We start from the raw sequence: 17,418 nt of genomic DNA, 5'->3' as shown, positions 1-17,418 counted from the left end.
GAGCTGGAAAGAACCCTGGACTGCAGTGCTACATCCCTGTGGAGTGATGCCCAGCATGTCTCCTTCTGTATCACTTGCTGGCTCCTCTCCAGATGCAGGAAGGTGCTGCAGCTGGCTCTGTGGGAGCAGCAAGCCCTGCAAAGGGCCATCTTCCCACCTGAAATGGAGTCCTAGTCCTCGTGAACTCCTTTGGGACATGCTTGTTAATCCCCAAGCTAGCCTAGAGCATCACAGGGCTAATCAAAGGTTCATCCTGAAGAGACATGTCTACAGGCATCAGTCATGATGGAGGACAGTGCATGGTCCCTTGCCCTCTAGGGGATGAAGTTCAATTTGGCGGAGTGCATCCTTGGCAAGTTTAATTACAAGACAGTACTGAGCTGTCCTAAAGGGCTTTCAGACCTGATGAGCTTGGTAGATTTCTTGCCCTTATATCAAAAAACAGACCCAGGATCCACTTCTGGGGTAAATAATTGGCAGATATTGCATCCAGTAATTTGTATTTGCTGTAGTCTGACCCACAGGGGTGCAGAAATTCTTCTCACCCATAGTTTTGATGGTGGGAAATATCATGCTTCTTTTGGATGGAGAATGAGAGAGCTTGTTCTGATGCCTGAGAACATCTTAAAACTGGGTCTCTCATCATTTGAAAATCAGTTGAATTTCTGCAAGGTTTGAGACTGCACTGGACATAGTGCCCCAGTAGACCGAGATAAATTACTTAGTTCAAAATTACACCAAACCCAAAGGAATAAGCACTTGGAAAATAAACTATATTATGAATTTAAGAGCCAGGGATTGGTGCAATGTGAGAGAGGATAACTGAGGAGATTTACCTGTAATCATAGATATTTCTACTGTGAAAGGGGAAAGGCCAAAAATAATGAAGAAGAGGAATGAGACGGAAGAGGAATTTGGTTCAAAGATGCCATTCATTCATCTAATGACACAGTAACTCTTGTCTGAATATGGAGATTGCAAAATCACTGTCAGCACTGAGTGGGGAGGTGATGGGGTGGAAGGCTCTCCAAACCATGAGCTGCTGATGGAGGAGGCAGCTGTGTGTCTGCAGGCTTCCCCTACCCCACCTCTGGCCTCTTCGAAAGACTTCTGGGCACAAATTAGCAGCGTTCAATTACCAAAAAAATGCCAGCTCCCTGACACTGAGGGACTTGGTGCTGCTCAGTGCAGTACTGGGGTTGTCACTCAAGGTCAGTGGAGGGTGTTCTCTGAGCAGTGAAAAGGCACTGTCTGTTCATGCAGCATCCAAGCAGGCTAGGTAGCAGGAATGGTTGGGATCTGTGGGTCAAAGGAGGATCTTCTGGGGTCTGGGCCTCTCTGGATGGCAAAAACTGAAATGACGGTGCCAAAAAAGTAACTTGCTGGTGGTGAACTCGGAGTATGACAGGACTGTCTGTCTGATAGACAGTCAAGTTCCTTATTGGAAAGGCAGCGAAACTACCATTGAAATTAAATCTCTGTATAGCAGCAGATCTGATAGTTGAGAAACAGGATACAGGAGTGATATTTTCTTGAAGCCCCAAGGCTTCAAAACACACAATGTGTCCTACACATCACAGAGAAAGGCCAGCGGTCCATAACATTTATCTAACTGGAACCAGCTGGATAGATTAATGAACCAAAACACAAAAGCAAAGAGAAAGAGTATTGAACAACTTTGGCTTAATGAACAAAAGCAGTTAAGTCTCATGATAGTCATTACAATGGCATAGATGAGATAGAGGAAGACTCATCCTTACCTCCACCTCTTTCTAAGTCCAGCCAGTACATGAAGGAGTGAAAGCCTGTCCATTTTACCTCAATGATAATTCTTCCTCTACACTTTCTCCATTCAACAGCCCTGCACAAATTGATGCACCATCCGCCAATTAGGGGGCATATTTTTACCAACCAACTGCCTGAATGAAGGAAAACATTCAAAGGAGATGTGCTGAAAAGCATGATGCATAACAACATAGATGATTACCAAAAATCCCAATGAGCAGATTGATGAGAGCCACAAACTCTTGAAATCCTGCATAAAATTTCATTGCATGCAGAAAACTCCCCTTAAGACACTAGTACATAAATATACCACCTTGAGGAAAAAGTCAGACATGCACAGCTTTCATACTGGAGAGTCTGATGGTCTCCAACCTTTACAGTCCCCATCACAGTTCCTGTACCAACGTTGACTTTCATGCAGCTGGTTTCTAACCCTCACTGCCCTATAAGCAGGCTGAGATCTTAAGCTGTAGCAGCCCATTGCTAGAGTCTCTTTCATGTTCCATGTTGCAGCTGGCTGATCTAATACAGCATCTGCTGTCCAGCTTTGAGAATGGGGTGGTGGTGTGGGAAACACATCCAAGTGCTGGGTGCAGCTCAGGCTGTGCCATGTTGTACGACCCTTGAAGTCATGCTTACCTGCTGCACCCAATGACCTCTCTTATATCATCCATAGTCTGCCAGATGCATCTGGTTAGGATGTGACATGGTGCAGTCTGATGCTCTGAAGAACTTGTTACTAGAAGGGTATGTCCCTCTATTATGCATCCTCAAAGATGTGCTGGTGTTTATTTGTGCCATATGCCTGTGTGCTATACATACCAAATGTTACATTCTAGGTTTATAATGTGTAATTATTAGCAACCCATTAAAAATTAGAAAACCCAAACAATGCAGAGCTTACTTAAATGAAAGAAGCAAGCTTTTGCTTTCATCTGGGAGAGAAAGACATTTTCTTAAGGGTAGACTTATACCTATGAAAATTAATGGAAAACTGTCCTTTCCCTGCCCACGTCACACTTCTGACGACTTACCTGGAGGCTGTGGTCTGACTGAAATACCCCTGGCATGACTGTCTCTCTACAGGAATATTATTGATAAAGGGAATTTGTCTCATTGCTTTCCACTCCCTTCTCTTGTTCAATGAGATACTTGTAGTTGTCTTTCCAATACTGTCCATCAGGTAAGCAATTGATAGGGACTGTACGATGCTCTGGAACAGTCAGCCTTGTTCTGCGTCACACAGTTAACGCAGATCTTCTCCACAGGTGAAGGAGATGACAAGCGAAAACTCTGTGGAGTTACTTCAGCCAATGTCCTTCTCAGACACTGTCATCTTCTGACTTGTCTGCACCTCCACTGCCAATCTGCATTGGTAGGGGTTGTGAGAAGGCAGGAAATGAGTTGAATCCTTACAACCACTCAATTTATTGTCATATTTACTGTATCTGTCCAATCACTGTTACTTAATTAGTACTATCTCTGAGTAGATGTTACATACCCCAGCTCACATAGTTCTGCAGTGGCTACACCGCTTCATCATCTATGGTGGAGCCTGCCCTGCCCAGTGCCCTGAGGCTTCCACAGTCTCCTTTTGGTTTTGTGTGTGCGTGTGAGTGTGTGTTTGTGTGAGTGTGTGTTTGTGTGTGTGCGTGTGTGTGTTACAGCTCTATGCAGTACCCAAAAAAAACTTCTAGCCCATTGTCAACCTTCACATTTTCTCACCAATCCCCTTGCACCTTTCTTGTCACACCCCATGTGGGACACATTGCACAACTTCACGGCTCGCCAGCGACTGGTGAAATGTAACTTGGCAAGCACTGCCCTGGAGATCCAGGTACTAAGGACGTGCCACGTGCTCACCTTCTGCTCCAACCCCAACAGGTGACCCCGCGGCAGAGGAGTGGTCCCCATGGAGTGTGTGTTCAACTACCTGCGGGGAGGGCTGGCAGACCAGGACGAGGTTCTGCGTGTCGTCTTCCTACAGCACTCAGTGCAGCGGCCCTCTCCGGGAGCAGAGACAGTGCAACAACTCTGCCGTGTGCCCAGGTGGGCTGAGTGCTCCATGTATGTGTGAGCAGGAGGGGAAGGGAGATGCACAGAGGACTGACTGTCTGTGATACCTCCACTGTGATATCTTCTTCTGGCCTAGTGGAAGGTGTCTGCCCATGGCAGGGGGCTTGGAACTAGATGATCTTTGAGGTCCCTACCAACACAACCCATTCTATCATGATTCTTGGAGGGAGACGTTTTTTGTTTCCTCTTCCTTCTTGTTTTACCCTAAAGCCTCATACAGAGACCTTTGCTAGACCAAGCACCATTAGATGGGCACTTGTTTTGCATGATATGAATAACTCAGTGCTATCTAAAGACAATTAACACAGTACACCTGAAAAGCATGTGTCCTTTGGGGTATTTCCAAGCACGGGGCAGGCTGGGAAAGAGAAGCACCACATGATACTTTCAGTTGCTCAGGTGCCAACACTGGTCATACCATTGCAAATTCAGCATGAAAAACTCAGGCTGCTGGTATGAACTGAGCCAGCCATCATCCCTTTTTTCATTCTCCTTCTTCCAAAATTTTGATGAAAATGTACAGTCTGGGGAGCCTGGACGTTAATGTGAAGAATTATGCTGTTAAACTAGGTGTGTTATTTATGACTCTCAGCTGGAAACATCGTTGTTCAGGAGCAATCCTACAATGGTGAAACCACCAAACTCTTTTCCTGTGCTCTTTCCTGTGTTTCCTACTCTAGTTATCTCCTACCATGCAAGATGACAATTGCAAAATGTTAGGTTTGCACACCCTTTCCTGATACTGGTGGATCAGTCACTATTAGCAACTGATGAAGGACTGGAAAAGTACCTGTGTGTTTTTGGGGGGTTTGTTTTTTATTTCTTTGGTTTTGTTGGTTTGGGGGTGTGGGGTTGAGGGTATTGTTTGTTTGTTTTCCTGAAACATTATTGGTTTTGCATTAGCTTCTCCAGTAAAGCTGGGAGGGACAAAGTCCCTTAAGAGGGATCAGTAAATTCTTGAAATATTTGGCCTCTAGAAAGTATGGTGACTAACCTTCCATAAATGACCTGGCTAGATTAGATCAGATTAGATTGGAGAAGATTAGATTAATATAGATTAGAAGGCTTTAAATGTTTAAGTCCAGGAGTTACCTGTGATGGCCTGAGCACTACTGAAGCACGTTGTCCATCCCATTTTGTTCTTCCAAGTCTCCCTACTTTTGCCTCTGTGGTGTTACTGATATATGTTAGTAATTAGTAGCCAGACTACAGCTTTTCTGAGAGGCTGGAAATGCTGTAGCCTTTGACGATTCAGTGGTAAAATGTGTTGAGGGAGGGAAATAAGGGTAAGAAGTGACAAAATGATGATGATGATGCTTCCAAAAGAGTGGTGGGGGGTTTGTTCCTATGTAGCAAACTGCATCTTTTGCTCAAAAAATGTCCTTTTCTCTTGGCTCAAAAATCTGAAAAGAATAGGGTCAATTAAAAGCGCATTGTGATTTATTTAAAATAGACTGGAAAGTAACAGGCACTTGGTGTTGATACCAAAACATAAAAAATTACGCAGTGTTCCTCTCGCGTATTTTGGATTGGTTTGTTCTTGGCCTTCCCACACTCACTTCTCACATGCTGCTCATTCTGGGTGGGAAGATGCTGTGCTCTGTGGGCTCACTCACTTCTTTAGACCTCTTTTGGAAAAGAAACTTACTTCTTTTGCTTTGATTGCAGTGCATGGCACCTGGGACGAGTGGTCTCCATGGAGCTTGTGCTCTTCCACGTGTGGAAGAGGGTACAGAGATCGGACCCGTACGTGCAAGCCTCCACAATTTGGTGGGAACCCCTGTGAGGGCCCAGAGAAGCAGACAAAATTCTGCAACATTGCACTTTGCCCAGGTAAGGCAGTTAGAGATTCAAAGCCTTCCCTCCAGCAGGTCTCCCCGTCTCTGAAGATGCCCACACACGGCTCACCGAGTAGGTCTGTAGCTGGCTCAGCTGAATGAGTACACTGTCCTAAAGAAGGTCCTCTATAAGTAAAGGACACACTGAAGGAGGAACCTAGAGGTGCTTTCTAGGGTTGCTCAGCTCAGCATTGCCTTAGGTTCAGATTTGCCCTGTGTAATAACTTTCAGAGGACGCATTATATGGGTTGGATCTCGACTGGCTCAGTTATCACTACTGCTTCCAAGACCATCTTAAGCTTCTCAGCTGTTATCTCCAGTGAATGGTTTAAAGTTCTTTCACCTAGCTTGGCTTGTTATTGTGCTGGAATTAATTAACAGTTTTACTTGCTAGAAATACATGTGCGTTAATTCACAGCATATGCAAATCTTCTCTGTAACTGATCCTGTTTTGGATGGTGAGATGGACCAAGAGACTCCTGAGAGCCTTCCATGCCATATTTCAATATTTTTAAGTGCCTTTTCCCTACCCCTGGGTCTCACTTCCAAATGGCTCTCCCTGAGTTTTGGTTGGAAAAAACAGAAATAAAACCTCAAGATGAAATGGCTTTTACTCAGTGGAAATCCACTTGTGCTCCTGTAGCTTCCTTCCCCTGAACCAGACTGGCCCTGGGTTTACCACAGAGTCACCCTTTATTTAAGTCTGGATGTCCTGGTGAACATGATCTGAACTCAAGGGAGCTCCCCAACACTCCCTCCCTCTCCCAGGTTAATGTCAACTGACATTTTTCCAGTTTAATGAGAATCATTATAAGACAATATTATTTCCCTGGAGGATGAAAGGGATTGTGGGAGTGGTGAGAACTTTGTGAAAATATTAGTGGGAAGTCTCCTGGTGTTTCACACCCGGTTTTCACCCCAAGTAGCTATCCTCAGATTTCTGGCCACTGTGCAGAAGACTCTACTTGGAATAAAAACATCCCAGGCAGCAAACTGGCTCTGTCATAAAAAGACAAATTGAAGAAGTCAGACCTGGCATTGCTTGGGCAATAAAGCATACCCTGAGTTAACATTGATCCATAATTAATTTAAATACAAATAAATATGTGGATATGCTGCCGAGAATGAAATAGTGGTGGAAGAGACAAGCAGCCCAACTGCAAGACTTCAGCTCTAATTAATGCCACAAAGGCCATCAGTGGCTCTGCAGTGCCAAATGAGTGCAGCACTGGGGAATCATTGAAGCACAACAATGGGCGCTGCTCAGCGTTTGACACACCAGATAGTCATATTGCTTATTACTGTGCCGCTCTGAGGATTTATTACTACAGCTGATAAAAATGCTTGCTGCAGGGACAACAGAGCTTTTGTTCCTCTGGAGCAGCAGATACCACGGGCTGAGCCCCAAGTCCTTTGGAGACAGAGAGAGAATGAGGAAGACAATGCCAGTCTCTGCATAGGCTACACCAGCCAGACTCCAGTGAACATTTTTGATAGACTCACACTGCGGTGTGACAACGGCACCGAGCAGTGTTTGCTGTGGCTGTGGTGGAGAGCCCTCAGCATCTTGCCCAAGAGGCATCTTTACATCAGTGCAAGTGGCTGGAGGTGCAACACGGACATCCCTGTTTCTCTGTTTTTTTAAACATCTTTGAAATTACAGTCTATGAATAAATAATGTCTCATCTCAAACAAAATGAAATGTTCTTTATCCCCCACTGACTGAGCAATTTATTTTTCCACCTCCAAATACTCGCATTTGTGGTCAGCTGCCAATCACCACTGCCACAGCAGCAGGTACAGCTTTGGTAAATTCAACTTCTTTGGTAAATGCAACATTTACTTTGATAAATGCAATCTCACTTTTCCACTATGGGATGCTACCGGGAAGCAGACACCATCAGTGCATGGGAACTAGCAGCACTACCTTCAGTCAAAAAAACCACATTAATTTATACCTGGTAGGGTCTACTTTGTGGGGTTTGGGATCATTTCCAAAGAGGAATCACCTGTCAGTCACCACTTCTTGCATTTACCCTCTTCAGGATTGATAGGCACTGGCATGATGCTTTGAATTTATGCACAATGAAAATATCAAGCTTGGATTACTGAAAACAAGCACCTTTTGGAAGTACTTTTATGCCTGCCTCATTTTTCACACTTCCTGAGCTCACGTGACCCCCTCTCAGTTTAACAGTTGCTCATATGGATGTTTTTGACATTTTTTAACATGTTTGCAAACAAAAAGCTGTTCAACTGCAATGGGGATTATTCAGGGCTGTTTCAGTCCTTGAGGATTACACAGGAGCTCAAATTGCATATATTTTTCTTGGACTGACAAACAAAGACAAAGAAAATGAGCTGCAATCTACAGCAACATGATTTGAGCTAGAATTCAGACTTTTCAGGGATTCAGGTTGTTTTTCTGAGTGAGAGCTAGCAGCTAATGAGAGCTAAACAGAGCATGATGACCGCTGCTAATGAGAAAAAAGTGCTCCAGGAATAGCAGACTGGGTGATGGATCTGTTGATCAGGGACCAATTAGGGGGTAACTGCCACACTTGGGAATGCCTCACACTGTACCACGCTAATAAGATGTATTCATGCTTCTTTCCAACCCCATCCCATCATAACCTCTCTTGTCCCTCCTTCCTCTATTTAATTATCAAAGACACTGCTGTGTAGAGACATATCAAGCCTGTCAGTGTTAATTCACTGTGAGAAAGGTACATTGACCACACACATGCACTCTGCTCATGGTCTCCTGTTGGAGCACACCTTTGCTCCAAACATTTCCCAGCTAGCAGCATGAATTCCTGCGAATAATGCTGTGATTCAAGTTTCTGTGTGAGCTTTAATGAAAAACAGCACATTTAGGTGCTTGAGAAAGTTCTCTTCCTGCAGACTAATGCATTGCTTCTGGGTGAAGAATGGGTTCCCTCAAAAAGTGATGATTGCCCAGAAAGAGAAATGTCATGGTAATGTATTGATTCCTTCAAAATTTTCAGTGAAAATATGATCCATGCTCTCTATTTTGACATTATGTTATGATCAGCAATACTACTAGATTTGACTTTCATGATGGAATGTGTAATATCAATAATTTCAACTTTTACAGTGTTAACATAGAGTATGGACATAAAACCAGAAATGTTATGGCACTTGCATCCAGCCAGGCCATAACATACCAGTTGGAGGTTGCAGAGGGTCCCAACAAATTGCCATTAATACAGTTGTTTGAACTTTTTCTTGACAATCTTTGCCCTCTCTCACACTCTGTGACTCCAGTTTGTCCTCCCCTGCCTTGGTCCCCTGTAGGCAAAGGCCAGATACTCTTTGCACATGTCTCCTTCCAGTGGGAGCGATTTTCACATTCCGTTTTGTTATCTTTCTTTGGGCCACTCAGTGGACGGCAACTGGAATGAGTGGTCGAGCTGGAGCTCTTGCTCTGCCTCCTGCTCCAACGGCACCCAGCAGCGGACAAGGGAGTGCAATGGACCTTCATACGGGGGAGCCGAATGCCAGGGACACTGGGTGGAGACCAGGGACTGCTTTCTGCGCCAATGCCCAGGTCAGTGACCAATGACTTTTTCTTTCTCTTGGGTCATCTTTCTCTGCGGTCCCAGGCAGGCTTTTGTAATTTTTTTTCTTTGTGGAAGAGTTGCACAGCTTTCACCAGTAATGCAGTAATAAGGAGATTGTGGATCATACCACTAGACCATGCCAGCTGAAATCCATAGCTGGCAAATGCTCCAGGAGACCCCGGAGAGGTGAGTGATTATCCACAGGGGATGTAGTGATTATCCACAGGGAACGTGTCTCTCTAACCTTAGATATCAGTTTTCAGCATGTGCTTAAAAGAAACACAAGCAAAATACCAATGAAACCCTTTCCTGGTCTCTATAATGGTTCAGTTTTCTTGGCCTTTTTTTTTTTTTTTTGTTTGTTCCTCTTCTCCTACCAATTCACTTCTCCTAGTTATAGTTGAAGCAAACAGGGAAGCAACCTCCATTGTATCACAGCGTTGAACCTTATCTATGATGAAGGAAGTCTGGCACAATGAAGTCTTGATTCATGCTTATCTTAAACTTGTCACTTTGCTTATATAGCTGTGTCTTAAATATATATATATAATGGCAATAATAATAATAATAGCAACAACAACAACAAAACTATTATTATTATTATTATTATTATTATTATTATTCCTGCCTCCCCAGCTGTTGTAGCCAGTACCTTACATTCAGAATAATCATCTTGTCTTTATACCATGGACCGTGGGCTCCAAGACAGCTATTTCATGCAGGAGATGCAATGAAAATTGAAGCAGATACCAGAGCACACTTAGCACCAGGAATGTGCATTTCTCAGACTGACACCAGCACTATAGAGTTGCAGGTGCAATTTGCTCCTGGTTTTTTTGCAGAGGTCTTGGGGGAGGCCATTGCAAAGGGACTAATTGGGTCACCTGGTGTGGAAAATATTCTGACCTGGAAAGAAGGCTTGAACAACTAGAAGTCTTCAAGATTGCTCAGCAACTAATTTTTCTTGCCAAGCAAGAAAATGTTTTTTCTTCTCCTGGACTATTCCTTGCCTCTCCCTGGATGCTTCACCATGGGACCATAGGACTGAGAAGAAGTGGAGCCCTGAGTTGGAGACTATCTTTCTCCCCTTTCTGAGAGAACAGAGATAGCCATAAACAGCTCAGCTCTTTGAGGCACTTATACCTTGCTCAGGTGAACAGGTATTGTTCCGTCCACTCCACAAGCATAGAAGCCAGTAGCTCTTCAGCCTGGTATACCTGTTTCCTCACAGAATCGCTATCCTCTCTGGTAGCATCACCACCTGCATCTGCAGAGCGTAAGCAGTATTTAACACAGGTATTGGACTTTCCTACATGGTCTCTAGTAGGTTTGGGTGTTTAGGTATCTCACTCCTTCTTTGCAATTTATGGACAACTTCAAAGACTAAAAGGGCCTCACTTTTTTAGACAGCCTTGTCCCACTGATTTCAGAGTTAGCTGTCAAAGCAATGTTGGTCATGTATTTCACTGCATACAGTGCCACTAATGAAAGCACCAGAGGTTGGTACTGTCCCTCTTCATTGATAATTTTCTTCTACTTCTTCAAGGAGAAGGATCCCCCATCCTCCCAAAAGGAGTTAATAAACCCAAGATGATATGTTAACTTCTAATTAAAACTCAAATAGTCATCAGCAGACTTAGGTCCTTGCTCTAGTTCTGTCACTGAGTTGCTGTTTCTCATCTGTGATGCAGCAGAAGAGATGTTTCTCTACCTTGCAGGCTTGTTGTGAGGGCTAATTAACATTTTTATAGGGCTTTGATAAATGCCATTGTTAATGTAAAAGAAGTAGCATTTTGATAAATGCCATTGTTAACATAAAAAAGTAGCATTTCCACTGAATCTGTAAAGATGCTGGGAAAAGATACAATGGCATGAGACACCGTCCCAAACCTCTTTCCAAAGCACGTGAAAAAACAGTGCAATAGGAATCGCTGGAGGGAGGTTTATTTGATGTTTCTTCGTGGTTTCTTGCCCAAAGGCTCTACTGGTCTCTCTAAATCCCTGAGCCAGGCCTTCCCTGGCAAGGCTTATTTTCACACGTACATTGCACATCCCAATCAAATTCCGGCTATGGACTTTGGCTAGCAAATGTGGCTGCCAGGCAGATTTAATCTCTGCCCACCTGAAGACTGTTCACAAGCACAGCCCCAGATCTGAGCCCAAGGGAAGAGGTAGGGCTGTTTTTGCAGGTGGTGAGGATTCTGAGAAACACAAGAGCACCCTTTAACCATCCCTGGAAGCATTCAAAAAACACTTAGAAGTGGTGCTTAGGGACATGGTTTAGTGGTGGACTTGGCAGTGATGGGTTAACAGTTGGACTTGGTGATCTTAAAGGTCTTTTCCAACCTAAATGATTCTATGATTCTATTAAAGGGCTGCTGCAATGGCGAAGAGCACACTGATTTCATGTCTGTTGAGGATCAGACAAAGATCTGAGGCAAGAGATCTCCCTTCCCACAAAGCCATGCTTTTCTCACCCTGCGTTCCAGTGCTGACCTTGAGACCTTGCCTCCTTCTGGGGCAGATTATGTTTGGGCATGACAGGTTGTTTCTTTCCTCTTTTTTTGTTTCCAGTGGATGGGAAGTGGCAGGCTTGGGGAGTGTGGGGCAGCTGCACCACCACGTGTGGAGGTGGGACTCAGAGACGTGACCGAGTGTGCTACGGGCCCTTTTTCGGTGGAGAGACTTGCCAGGGACCCAAGGAAGAGTATAAGCAGTGCAATGACAGAAAGTGTCCTGGTATGTATCCCAGACCCCTCACACTTTCCTTTACATGAAGGGAACTTTGGATTTTGAAAAGGGCTTCCACGTCCTGTGTCAGAGGGCTGAATGCAACATGGAATTGTGACCGAGTTGGACCCTGCCCGTAACCCAGGCACAAGATGTGTCAAAGGCTTGATTTAACTGTTGCAGCAGCCAGTGTAACCATGCTGATTTCAGTGAATGTTTGGTAAGTCCCACCAGCCTAACCTTAATGTTTTTCATCTTTTCATTGCCATAGAATCGTAAGAGGAAAAGAGACACTATCTGACAGCAAAAACTGTTATCAGAGTCTCAAGTCCATGAAGCAGCTGAGCACTGAGGATGCTGCAGTGGTTTCCCACCCTTTACTTAGCCTCTGGGAGACCTGAGCACTACTGGCAATTTTTGAAGACAGATCTGTCTGCATCTGTCAGAGCCTTACCCAATCTCCCTCCTCCAGCTGTAGCCATGGGAGCAGCATCCATTTGAGAAAAAGGGTGCAAAAGCCTGAATGGAGGGCGAGGGAGCTGTAGGACAGAGGAAAACCTGAGATTTAATGTGACAATAAGCAGGAGCAAATATTTGAAATTGGGACTGTTCCTGTCTGTCTTTCACACAGTATACAGAGGCCAGAAAAAAGGCTTGTGCACCATTTTTATTTCCTTTCTCAGTCTCAGTTGAAGCGCCTGGTGAAATTGCTGGTGGGGAATCAATGGCCTATGTGATGTTGGCAGTCAGATTGCATCGATCGTAACAGGCTCTGATTTTTGACCGAAAGGGTAATTAATTGTCAGAGCAGCTCAGTGAGAGACAGGAGAGATTCTCATGGCAGTACCCTGGCAGTCCTAGTGGAAAGGGGGTGTCTCCCTAAAAGACAAGCTGGAGCTCGGCACGGAGGGAGCGGTTTTGGTGTAGATGTTTCTGGGGGTGGATCTGCCATGTTGAGGACAGCTGACCCTCAGACTCCCTTGCAAACTGCTGAAGACAAAGATGAAAGCCGAAACACTTCAGTGTGGAAGTTTCAGCCTGTTTAACTTGGAGATAACAGAGAAAAGGGCTGTGTGACAGCATATTCACTCTTTCCAGCTACACTCTAATAAAAGACATCACCTTTCCTTACAAGCTGTGCCTCTCAATTAGCAGTGGCATGTGAGAATCTCTTCTAACTGAGCCATAAAGCTCTCCCTCACCATAGAAAATCTTTGCACGGTGTTGTCTGCTGGTGTCTAAGAGCAATGCAGATTTAGTTCAGCTTCAGTGTGTGCCAGCTGGGGCCCTGGCAGAACAAGCCCAATCTTTTCTTCTTTTTCTGCAGGGGCTGATGCCTGTGCAGTGCTCAAAAGGAAAAGGCATGTCTCAGGGACTGAGCCCTGCTAGGGTTCAAAACCGGAAGGGTCTCACTGTAGTTCTTAATTTGCAAGGGAAGGAAAAGGTGAGGAATCATCAGAGGCTAAAAATAAATCTGCTCAATTTGTTCTCGAGAAAGTATCAAATGCCAGCATGATTTGATATGAACAGAAGAATTGAGCTTAATTGGGTTAGTTATTAGAATCTCCCCGTGCAAATAGGGTACGCTGGTAAAAAAGATTTTGTTATGAAGCAACCTCAAAAAGAAAAAAAGAAGGAGAGAAAAAGAGGATGAAATTATTCTCTCCTAGCCTGGGAATTGCTTCTGCACTCACTGGCAACACAACGCCAGACAATCAGTGTATTTCTAAAGAGCATCTCTGATCCACAGCATCCCTCAGCGGTCCCCAGGGAGACTGCAGGAGGGAGGAGACCAGGAAGGTTTGACGGGTCAGAGGAGAAGAAAGGGGAGGTCGGAAGTGAGCACACTCCCTTTCTGCTTTCTGATGTTTTCTGTTATTTTGCAGCCGAGGATGCAAGAATTTTCCCACGCCACACCCCAGACCCTCCTTTGAACCACAGTTTGATGTGGGGAGTCTGTGACAATGGTCAAAGCACTGGTCCAGGAGGCAAGAGTTTTGCATTCAGCTCCCCGCTCTGCCACAGGCTTTCTGGGTGATCATGTACTGGTCACAACTGGGTGACTTAATCTTGTTCTCCTACAGCTCCGTGTCAACAGGTTGGAAATGAAACTGTCTCTTTTCCACCCATGTTCTGCCTTACCTACAGAACTCACAAGCTGTTGGCACAGGGACTAGTTCTGCATATGTGCCGAGCACTGCAGGGGTCCCGCTTGCCCTATGGGATTTCATTACAATAGCAATTACACAAGAAGGAATTTTAAAACAGGGGAAGAAGCATCTGTTTCCAACCAGAGAGTGAAACTTGTTCATTATGAATGTCTACTGAGGAGGTATCTGTCTTTGAACTGCAGCTGGGGCTGGAGCCACAGTCTTGGAGCTTGACTCCAGGAGCAGCGATGTGTAGATAGCTTATTGGGTCTTGTATGAGTCCTCCAAAGAAACAAGACTTGCCGTGCCTGTAATCTTAGGTTTGAGCCTTCCCCACAGCCAGGCTGGTGCTCTGGGTAGTTCCAGAGCAGCAGTGGGATATGTCCATCACCAGGTATTTGCACTGTGATGAAGGTCCTGAAATGGTCTATGTAAGCATGTCCATTGCATGGTCCCTTGTAGAAAGAAGCCTTCAGGGTTATTACTGCCCCGCAGCTCCCTTAGGACCAACATGAAAACTCAAGGTCTCCGTCTTTTTTTATGGCAGATGAACATTTTCCCTACAACCTTGGCATGTCTCTACTGGCATCACTGGACCCTGGTATGGGCAGTGCCTTCCTACATGGGAAGGAAGTTCAGCAGGCAGCTGTCAGGCTCCACAGCTGGTTGGCTTTGGCTTTGCAGCTGCCTTTCCTGACCAGCTGCAGGCATGCACTCAGCTTTCTTTTTATTCGTAGTTTTACATGCACAATAAATAAAAGCTGTAATCGAAAACCACTGAATCAAGTTTTTTCTTCTTCCCACCTTCAGGAGTGATAAATAGCTTTAACACCATCCTCATGTACCCCTCTGTTTTACATGCTGTAAGTAATGAGTTTCTCAGCAAAAAGCTCTCTTGCAGTGACTGGTTTTTTACCAGGTCCCACTGACTCTGGGGCCGACTCAGCTCCACGCAGACAGGAGCATCCAAAACCCTCCTTCCAAAGAGTTTTCTCTGTGATGTCTCAAAACACATTTCTGTAGTCTCCCAGACTGCAGCAGTGTTTGGAAATGAGCTGCTGATACAAATGCAGTCTGCTGGTGCTCAGATCTTCTCCCTGTGTCCTCACATAAGCTGGCAGCAGACAGAGGACCTGAATGAAGTCCACCCAGGGGTTATGTCCATCTGGTTTTGTCATCTACTTGCTGTTCTTTCCTTCATTCTTACTCCAATTTATTTACCCTGAACTTCATTTTAGACACATCCGACCTTGAAGGTGGTGACCCTTAAGGATGGAAGGAGTAGAGCCTGGAGCCATGGAGTTCACTTACGAAAGGTGGACATCTGCACATTAAACAAGAAAAGAAAACTCTTTAGTAGGGCGTAGCAACAACAGCTTTCTTGCAAAGACCTGCCACAAGGCAATGGAAATGTGTTAGTGGACTCTCCCAGGCTGTTACATGCACATTAGCAGGCTAATCCTCAGGATGGATGGACACCCAGTTTTCAGACAGGCAGAGCAAATTCCAGAGAAGTTAAGTGGCTTTGTCAGGGCCCATGCACCAAGCAGCTGCAGAGGTGGGAGTTCACCTCCAGGTCTCCTGGCTGACACCACAGTGTTTTTCCCCTGAGACCAGGCTCCCCCGTTTCCTCTTTCCATTCCCTTTTCCATGTTCCTGCTGAGGAGGAAGCTTTACCAATGGAGTTTTTCTTTCCTTGCAGAGCCCCACGAAATCTGTGATGAGGAAAGTCTTGGCTCTGTGGTTTGGAAAGAGACTCCTGCTGGGGATGCTGCAGCTGTCCGGTGTCCTCGCAATGCCACTGGTAAGCATGACGGCATGCCTTGGCTCAGGGGCCAGACCACCTTCAGTGTATTCTTCATCCTTTGACTCCAAGATAAAGGAGAACCTGGCTGTGGGAGGACAGGACAGGCAAATGGACTTCCTTTCCTTCACTCAGAGTGAAACTGACTCCTCAGGGTTTCTGTGGTCCTTCACTGTTTAACAACTTCTTGGTTAGTACTGGAGAATCTGAGGTGGTCTCCCATCCACCTACTGCCTAGTCCTGGGACAGTTTTGCAATCAAGGGTTACTGTAGTATGTTCTCCCCACTATCTGCAAATAGCTCTGCAAAATCAGGTCGGGTTTTACTAGAGTCGTATAGACTTGGGTGTTACATTTCTCTCCATTGTCCATAAAAGAAGCTAGTATCTGAAAGCAGGAAATGGGAATTGCATTGTCCACTCACACTCAGGTGCTTTCCTCTCCTTCTTAGACAACATAGCAGCTCTCTAAACGTTTCTTCAGGTGCTCAAGTTGATGATCTGATCATTGTAGTGTTAAGTGGTAGGATATGGGCATCCAGGTGTTGTCTGATGTGGCCATGGCTGTGTGTTCCCCAAGGAGTGGAAAGCAGTGCAGAGAAGGTTCCAGGAGACATGCTGGTGGTGGAGCTTGTCCTCAGCTGGATGTTCCTCACTCTAAGGCAGGAACAGAAATGGGGGCAGCAGTGTCAATAATAAATGTAATAAAGTTTTTATACTGTTTGAATGAGGTTGTCAGATACAGACAAACCCTACAGCTCCCTTTTTGGCTCACGCAGCCTGAGACAGTCAGTATCATCCCAAACACTAACGTAGAAGAAGGGCTGTATCCATAGGAAGATCACTGAATCATTTAGCAGTATCGATGGGATTGTGGACCCAGCAAAACCTGCTCCTCAGAGACTCTCCAAACAGCAGCATAACTGCTTAGGCAAGGTGATCCCTCTCCCCTTCCTCCTCACTGATTTCTCTGCTCCTCTGCATCGCAAAGGCATGTGATTGCCACTGCAAAACTTACTGTAGGCTGAAGCTAAGGAAAGGCCTGGGGGAGGACCGCAAGCAGCTTTCAGGGTTTTTCAGCTGATGCAAAGATGGTGTTGATGGGTATTTATTCTCCTTGAGACTGTGTAGGCAGCACAAGCCACTGTAGCTGGTTTAGATGCAAGTACCAGACTATGCCACCTGGGGAGGCTCATGGAATTTCCTGAACCAGGACGAAAGCTGCCCTCCAGGGCAGAAGAAACATTCTTTCACCTTGACTAGCCATGTCCAGTTTGCAAGGTTATGTTTTCATCCCCAGTTCCTTTAGCTGTCCTGCTCCTCCTTAAGAAAATGCAGAAGAAAACAGAAATAATCTTTCCTACATGTTTTCACGTGTTGTTCAGGCATCTGCAGATGCCCCTGCTACCCTTTGTGCTGGTAGGTATGCCTGCGTGGATGCATTGGCCAGTTC

The 17,418-nt window shown here is 45.2% G+C and overlaps 1 protein-coding gene across 6 annotated transcripts in view; it reads left to right on the top strand.

The window, feature by feature from the left end:
- ADGRB1 (adhesion G protein-coupled receptor B1) overlaps positions 1 to 17,418 on the top strand; it is a 295,088-nt gene that overhangs the window by 142,177 nt on the left and 135,493 nt on the right. For all 6 annotated transcript variants that reach the window (XM_055705723.1, XM_055705722.1, XM_055705720.1 and 3 more), the window contains 5 exons: positions 3,670 to 3,834; positions 5,530 to 5,694; positions 9,106 to 9,270; positions 11,858 to 12,022; positions 15,866 to 15,967. In XM_055705723.1, the coding sequence (XP_055561698.1) occupies positions 3,670 to 3,834; positions 5,530 to 5,694; positions 9,106 to 9,270; positions 11,858 to 12,022; positions 15,866 to 15,967 (762 nt within the window). The remainder of the gene's footprint in view (positions 1 to 3,669; positions 3,835 to 5,529; positions 5,695 to 9,105; positions 9,271 to 11,857; positions 12,023 to 15,865; positions 15,968 to 17,418) is intronic.

Source organism: Falco cherrug, chromosome 3 (assembly GCF_023634085.1).
Source record: "Falco cherrug isolate bFalChe1 chromosome 3, bFalChe1.pri, whole genome shotgun sequence".
Taxonomy (NCBI): domain Eukaryota; kingdom Metazoa; phylum Chordata; class Aves; order Falconiformes; family Falconidae; genus Falco; species Falco cherrug.
This window is presented reverse-complemented; position numbering and strand designations above follow the sequence as displayed.